Source organism: Elephantulus edwardii, unplaced genomic scaffold (genome assembly GCF_000299155.1).
Source record: "Elephantulus edwardii isolate Elephantulus edwardi_28Jun2011 unplaced genomic scaffold, EleEdw1.0 scaffold00153, whole genome shotgun sequence".
Lineage (NCBI taxonomy): Eukaryota > Metazoa > Chordata > Mammalia > Macroscelidea > Macroscelididae > Elephantulus > Elephantulus edwardii.
The window spans coordinates 1,835,032-1,842,185 of record NW_006399903.1 but is presented as its reverse complement, the minus strand read 5'-3'; the positions used below and the strand labels follow the sequence as shown (position 1 = coordinate 1,842,185).

At 40.7% G+C, this 7,154-nt stretch overlaps 1 protein-coding gene across 1 annotated transcript in view; it reads left to right on the top strand.

Annotated features, from left to right (window-relative positions):
- Positions 1–7,154, top strand: part of DNAH5 (dynein, axonemal, heavy chain 5) — a 382,826-nt gene that overhangs the window by 285,495 nt on the left and 90,177 nt on the right. Inside the window, exons 61-62 of the mRNA XM_006895016.1 lie at positions 1,055–1,192; positions 5,425–5,560. Coding sequence (XP_006895078.1) covers positions 1,055–1,192; positions 5,425–5,560 — 274 coding nt within the window. The remainder of the gene's footprint in view (positions 1–1,054; positions 1,193–5,424; positions 5,561–7,154) is intronic.

The window sequence follows — 7,154 nt, the reverse complement described above, 5'->3', positions numbered from 1 at the left end:
CACTCCAGAAGCAGTGGCAAAGTTTAATAGGACAGCAATTAATAAATGTTGGAGAGAATGTAGCAAGATAGGAAATCTTAGACATTGTTGGTGAGATTGTAAAATGGTACAACCACTTTGGAAAGTAGTTTGACACTTTCTTAAAAAGCCAAACATAGAAATTCCATATGATCCAGGTATTCCACTGCTTGGAATATACCCCGAGAGAATGAGAACTGAGGCACAAATGGAAACTTGTACACCAATCTTCATAGCAGCATTATTTACCATCACAAGAACATGAAAACAGCCCAAATGTCCAACCACAATCGAATAAATTGAGAAATTATGGTGCATTTTCATGATGAAATACTATGCAGCATGCAGGAGCAATGATTTTGTAAATTACTACCTAACTTGGGAGGAACTGGAGAGCATTATGCTAAGCGAACTAACTCAGTCCTATATGGACAGATATTGTATAAGGCTATTCTTGTAGAACGAGTTTGAAGATCCAAGTAGGAGGAGGGTGGGAACAGAGGGGTGATGAGGGGTGAGGTTGAGTGAGAGGAAGTAATCATGGGGTTGCACAATTTAATGGGTGGAGGGTGGGGGTGAAGGAAATGGGAAAGCTCTGATGTGAAAAACAATGTAGTCAAACTTTGTAAATAAAGTATCATAAAATAAAAATAAATAAATAGAAAAATATAACAAAACAAAACATCAGTATGGGTTATATTTGACTCTACAGCACATAACAACAGCATAACTTATGCTGTAGTCTATTACATGTGCCATAGGACTGTAAGAATCTTTGAAAGGTTATGAGAAGTACCACCAACTATGGTGCTTATTTTTTTAATTTGAAAGATTATGAATACATGCTGTTGGATAAATGGCATTGAGAGAGTTGGTTGGTAAAAGGTCACAGCACATCTGAACAATATAGTATCTGCAAAGAATACTTGAGCAAGGCACCTGTATAAAGAGTTGACACTGGACTGGTACAGCTTTGCAGCTCTGGATTTTGGAACCTTTGCTGCCCACACCTTTACTCTATGTGTGTTCCACGCAGGCTAACTTGGTGGTGCAGGAGAATCGCTATGTCCTGGCCATGCAGGACCTGCAAAAAGCCCAGGCTGAACTGGACGAAAAGCAAGCAGAGCTCGACGTGGTGCAGGCTGAGTATGAACAGGCCATGACAGAGAAGCAGGTAGGCATCCTCGAGAATGCGAGGGCTTGCCACACATCAACTTGACCTTTGTCGGCTGTTACCTTTCTGCTTTGTCTCTCCAAAGACTTCCTTAGTGTGGTGATCCCTCTCCTGCGTACATCCATAGCACTTAACCTCTCACTCAGCCCTCAGGTTTGTTTTTTAATAGATACCAGACGCTTTTTAACGGCATGTCAAGATGGTCAAACAAATTTGACTCCAAAACTGGATAATCATCTAAAATATCTGAGTGCCCTTATTCCTTTGAAAAAGATACCATGGTTGGAAGGGTGAAGGATCACGCAGAGAGAGGAAGGTCCCCATCAAAGTGGATTGACATAGTAACTGTAGCAATGGGATCAAGTGCTTCACAGGTGGGGAGGATGGCACAGGATAGAGAGGGTTCAGATCTGTTGTTTATAGGATCGCTATGAGTTCTACTCCCTTCAACGGCACCTAACAACAGCAAACAACAATAAGAACATCCTATGTAGAATTTCTTTGCTTGTGTTTTTCAAATCATATATTCTCATTTGATCTCACTTAATCTTTGAAACCACCTCACGAGATAGGCAGAGTGAGTGTTTTCGTCTTATTTTAGATAATAGAACTGGGGGCCCCAGAGGGCAAGTGAAGGGCTCCTGGTCATAGAGCTGGTAAGTGGTGGTCTCCACTAGACCTCATTCTTCTGATGTCGGCTTCAGAATCTCTGCTGGACAAAGGTGACTAGTTGCATGGTCATATTCCTAGGATGTGACCTTCTCCATCTATGTGTATTTTGAAGCTTTGATAATTTTCAGAAATCCACTGGGTGATTTAATGATCTTATATGTATTGATTCCGGCACCACTGAGGATCTTTCCTTCTGATAATCAAGACAGAAAGAGTGGTTGTTGTTTAAGCCACAGTGATCCTCATTTGCCAGGCTCACTGGAGCTGCGGTTGTGGGGAGCTGTAGAATATACTCTGGAGACAGCAAGTTAAGCTGTAATCAATAAACATTTGGGTAAAAGCCCTAAAAAGATCTCAGAGGAAGCTGACCTGAATTTCTCAGTCCTAGGGGTTTGTAGCAGCTTCTTGCTTTCCTTATTTCCAATACATACTAACTTTCATGAATTACGCATCAGAGAGTAGGACAGTGACTGTGAAGGGTAGAAGGAGAATTGATGCCTTTGAGCTGTGGTGCTGGAGAAGAGTATTGAATGTACCATGGACTGCCAAGAAAAGAAACAGACTAACCCTGGAGAGGGTTAAACCAGACTGCTCCTTGGAGGCAAAGATTCTAGGGCTTCGTATGACATACTTTGGACATGTAAGGAGGGACTGGTCCTTGGAGAGAGACATCATGCTTGGTAGGGTAGAGGGACAGTGCAGAAGGGGAAGGCCCTCTATGAGATGGATTGATTCAGTGACTGGGGTTATCGGGATAGGTGTGCCAGTGGCAGTGCAATTGGCACAGGATAGAGCAGAGTTTAGGGCTGTTGTACATAGGGTTGCTATGAGTTGCAAGTGACTTGACGGCCCATAACAACAACGACAACAACAACTCACTTTATTTTCTATTTATAATATCTCTCTACTATTTTTTAGTTAAAATGAGCTTTCATGATTATTTTCTGGTTCCATAATCAGCCTAAAAAAAAAATCCCAAACCCATGTTTGTTAAAGAAAACCTAGATTCACTGACTCTTTCCATGATAATTTTATAGGATTCACGCCTTCCTTTCTCAGGTTTCCCTTTCTCATTATCCTGAGTTGAGACACCTCTTGTTACTGTGTTCCTACATTGCAATACCTGGTAAGGGGGCTTAGAGAACAAGTTCAATTTCATTATAGATGGAGTGCATACATAAAATATGTATGTCTCTTAAAGACAAATTTCCTGAGAGCAAAATACACGCTTATTTAGAAGAATTCAAGACCTAATTCATATCACTATTTGAGTTTTTATGAGTGGTCCCTGTGGGATTTCTAGATCACGTTGTTGCTATGTGCTGTTGAGCCGGAACCAACTCAAAGCTGACCCTCCAGCTGGTTTTCCTATGCAGTAAATTGCATGAGAGGAGATTGTCCATCTTTCTCTTGTAGGACAGCTAGTGGCTTTGAACTGAGTGCCTTTGGATTGGCAGTGCAGCTCTTTAGCACAACAGAGATCCCTGACATCACATTAGAAAGACAAAGTGATCACTTCTATTTGCAAAAGTCAACACTATAAGGAAGGTGTGTTCACTTGTGCTTATCAGATGTTCTATCCTATCAGGAAACACAAAAAAGGAGGATAGTAACATTATTTTACTACTTTGATAAATAGTGTTTAAGTTTGAATATTTTTAAATCCATTGATTCAATTCTTTTGAGTATGCACTTTTTTTTTTTTTAGATAATCCTACATTCATGAAACGATTACAATGGTGAGATCTGTCTCTAATTTAGAGAGCAAAACTCAGGTTTTGAGAAACATCCTTGATTAATAAATGCCAAATCTCTGGCTCTGAGCTCTTGAGCCCCAAGCTTCTAGCTTACTGAGGTGAACATTCTCCTGGGATTTCTTTGGTTTCCTGCCCCTTCTGCAGAACTCCAAGAGTCCAGAAGACAAATGGGCTGACAGAAGGCAGGGAAGAGAGTACTTTATGTCATCACAATGCCACCAGTAACTACATGGTCCCAAGAAACAATGCATACCCTATTACTCTATGCAAAGACACTGGGTCTTTAGCTGGGAATCCGTTCTCTCTGAGCACCTTTGAGAGCATATCACCTCTCTAGGGGCACTGTGACATTCTGCACCTTTCCTTGACTAGGCTGTGGCTGAATCAGCTTCTTCCTCTCATGCTGCCAGAATTTACTCCTGACTGTTCCTCCCAATCATCATTCCCTAGAAGAACCTGTTGTTGCTGTTGGGCTGATTCGAACTTATAGTGACATTATAGGAGAACCACAGCACAGGGTTTCCTAGGTGGTAGTCTATATGGAAGGACCCCTGATGGTACAGCCAGACTGTTCACCGAAAGGCCTGTAGTTCAAACCCACCAAGAGGGAGAAAGAAGAAGTAAAGTCCTCTTGTAAATAATTATAGTCTCAGAATACCAGTGGTCACTGTGGGGCAGAACTGACTTGATGGCTATGAGTTTAAGCTAGAAGCACTGATGGGCATTGGTCAGTGGAGGTCTGGCTAAAGCTTAGTCTTTGGTCTGAGCTCTCCTGCGGTAGACCATTAGGAGTTCTGATGCTTTCCCAAAGGTCATGCCTCTCTACAAGTTGGGATTCACCCGTAGCTTCTCAGGAGAAGGATGGTCGATCTCCTTTCATGTGATTGACAGCTTCTGAAAACCTACTGGAGGGTCATCTCTGAGTCATTTCTGACTTGATGACAGTGAGTTTGAGTCCTGAGCTTTTGGTATGAGGAACAATAGTAAATAGCCTGCTGTGAAGATGATTATCTTTATGTAGGAGATTTAGAGCGTCATAGTCCAGAGAAAGAGCTGTGGAGATAAATGAACCAAACTGTAATTGAAGAAACAGCCCCAACATTTAACTTTCAAATTACCCTGAAGCTGACCCCAGCTCACTGGGACAATTGTACACCAGAATAGACTATGTTCCAAAGATTTTTCAAATAGATCACTAGTTTTTTTCTACCAGGCACTTAGTGGTATGGAAATGAGATTTCTGGTTAGTAGCCAAGTGTATTAATCATTTCTATTGCCTAAAAATATCTTGCTTTAAACTGGCAGTTTGTATTTATTTACATTTTTGTGATATCCGGAATTAGAATATATGCTTCTGGTTTTTTCTCCCCAAGGAAATAATAAATGATGCAAATGTCCATTGTCTCTCAATTATTAATATCTGGGGATGATTTTATTGAGTTCTAGTGGTGCAGTTTGTAGCAAGCTATATACTGCTAGCCCAAAGGTGGTTTGAATCCACCAGTGACTCCTTGGGAGAAAGCTGAACAATCTCCTTCGACTAGATTCACAGCCCCAGAAGCCCAAGCAGTGGAGGTTTGCTATGAGGTGAAACAACTTTTGAAAAGATAATCTGACCATCCTGCCTGGGTCCTTCGCTTTAGAGGTAGACTTGGTATACCAGGAGTACCACTGCAGTTGAATCTTCCTATGAAGTACAGGTCTTTTTTTTGAAGATTATGTAAAATATTCTTAAATAGTATTTTTTTTTAGTTAGGAACTCTATTGATCTCAGAAGTTTTCTTCTGATTATGATCTTTGCAGACCTTACTTGAAGATGCAGAGCGGTGTAGACACAAGATGCAGACGGCATCCACGCTGATCAGTGGCTTGGCAGGTGAAAAGGAAAGGTGGACCGAGCAAAGCAAAGAGTTTGCTGCACAGACTAAAAGGCTTGTAGGTATGTGAATTCTTTTTTTTTTTTTAGTTGACAGTTTCACTTTTTTTAGCATTTTTCCCCTTTCTACTAGTTTATTTATAAAATTTGAATACAAAGTGAATTCTTTGTGCAATTCATGTGTTAACTGAGAGTATGTTTGCTAATGTAACACTTTTCAACATAAAACCCACCACTCAATTATTTCAAATTCTTGTGTGTGAGCTGAGCAACACACAGCACACAATACACTATACGAGCAGCGTTCTTCATCCCACACTAAAATATTTTCTAAAAATTACACGATTTGTAAGTGCAGAGTCTCTAGTAATCCATAGTTCTAGAGCAATTAATTTGAGCTACGCTTTCCTCATGAGATTTAGACATGGCCTTTTCAGCCTCTACTTATCAAGTTATTTCTTCATCCCTGAGGTTATAAAGAAGTGCTGGTAGCATAGTGTATTGTGTACTGCTCTACTCACCCAAAAATGAGCTGTTCAAATCCACTAGCTTCCTTAGGACAGAGATGAGAACCCGTCTGTAAAATTTTACAGCCTTGGAAACCTGATGGGGAACTGTTATGAGTAGGAATCTACTTGATGGCAGTGAGCATGAGAGTATGGACATACAGAGCAAGACCACTTTGAGTGGAGCCTTTACCTTCTGAATGTTGGCATCTCGTAAACTAAAAGGAGGGTGTTAACGTGAACATAGTCTGTAGGGACTCTATTGAGCTGCTTACTGAAACGTTCCCCTTCCTGGTGGTTTGAATATACCAGCTGCTTACTCCTTTGGAGAAGGATGATCCATCTCCTTCTGTGCAATTTACAGTCTAAGAAATTCAGTGGAGAGTTAGAGGCCAAATAGCAAGTGAGAGACCCAATGGAGGATTAGATACTCAATAGAAGGTTAGAGACCCGATGGAGGATACGAGACTCAGTGAAGAGTTAGAGATTCCAATGAATGGAGAGTTAGAGATTCAGTGGAAGGTCAGCTATGTGCTAATACCGACTGGATGGAATGAGTTGAGTTTGAATGGAAACTTTATTGTCAACAAAATTTAAAACAGTCGAGTGCTTGACGACTAACAATTGTTAATAGTAGTATTAAGTCCTGTTTAACAATGAACAAAAAAAGCACTTACTCAGTCAGGCCGTGCAACCAATGGTTACACGTTTTTGAAATTTTTAGAATTTAATGTAAAAGAATGGCAACACCATCACAAGAACATGGAAACAGCCCAGATGTCCAACCACAAAAGAATGAATTGAGAAGTTGTAGTACATTCATACAGTGGAATACTATGCAGCACGCAGGAGCAATGGTTTTGTAAATTACTACCTAACTTGGAAGGGACTGGAGAGCATTATGCTGAGTGAACTGACTCAGTCCCACAAGGACAAATACTGTACAAAGCCATTATTATACAATGAATATGAGGATCCAGGGCAGGGGGAGGGTGGAAATAGAGGGATGAGGATGGGGGGTGGGTAGGGTGTTAATCATAGGGCTACACAACTTGATAGGTGGATGGGGTGAAGGAAATAGGATCTTTTGTGAAAACAATGTATTCAAACTTTGTAAATAAATCAGAGTTATACACACACACACACACACA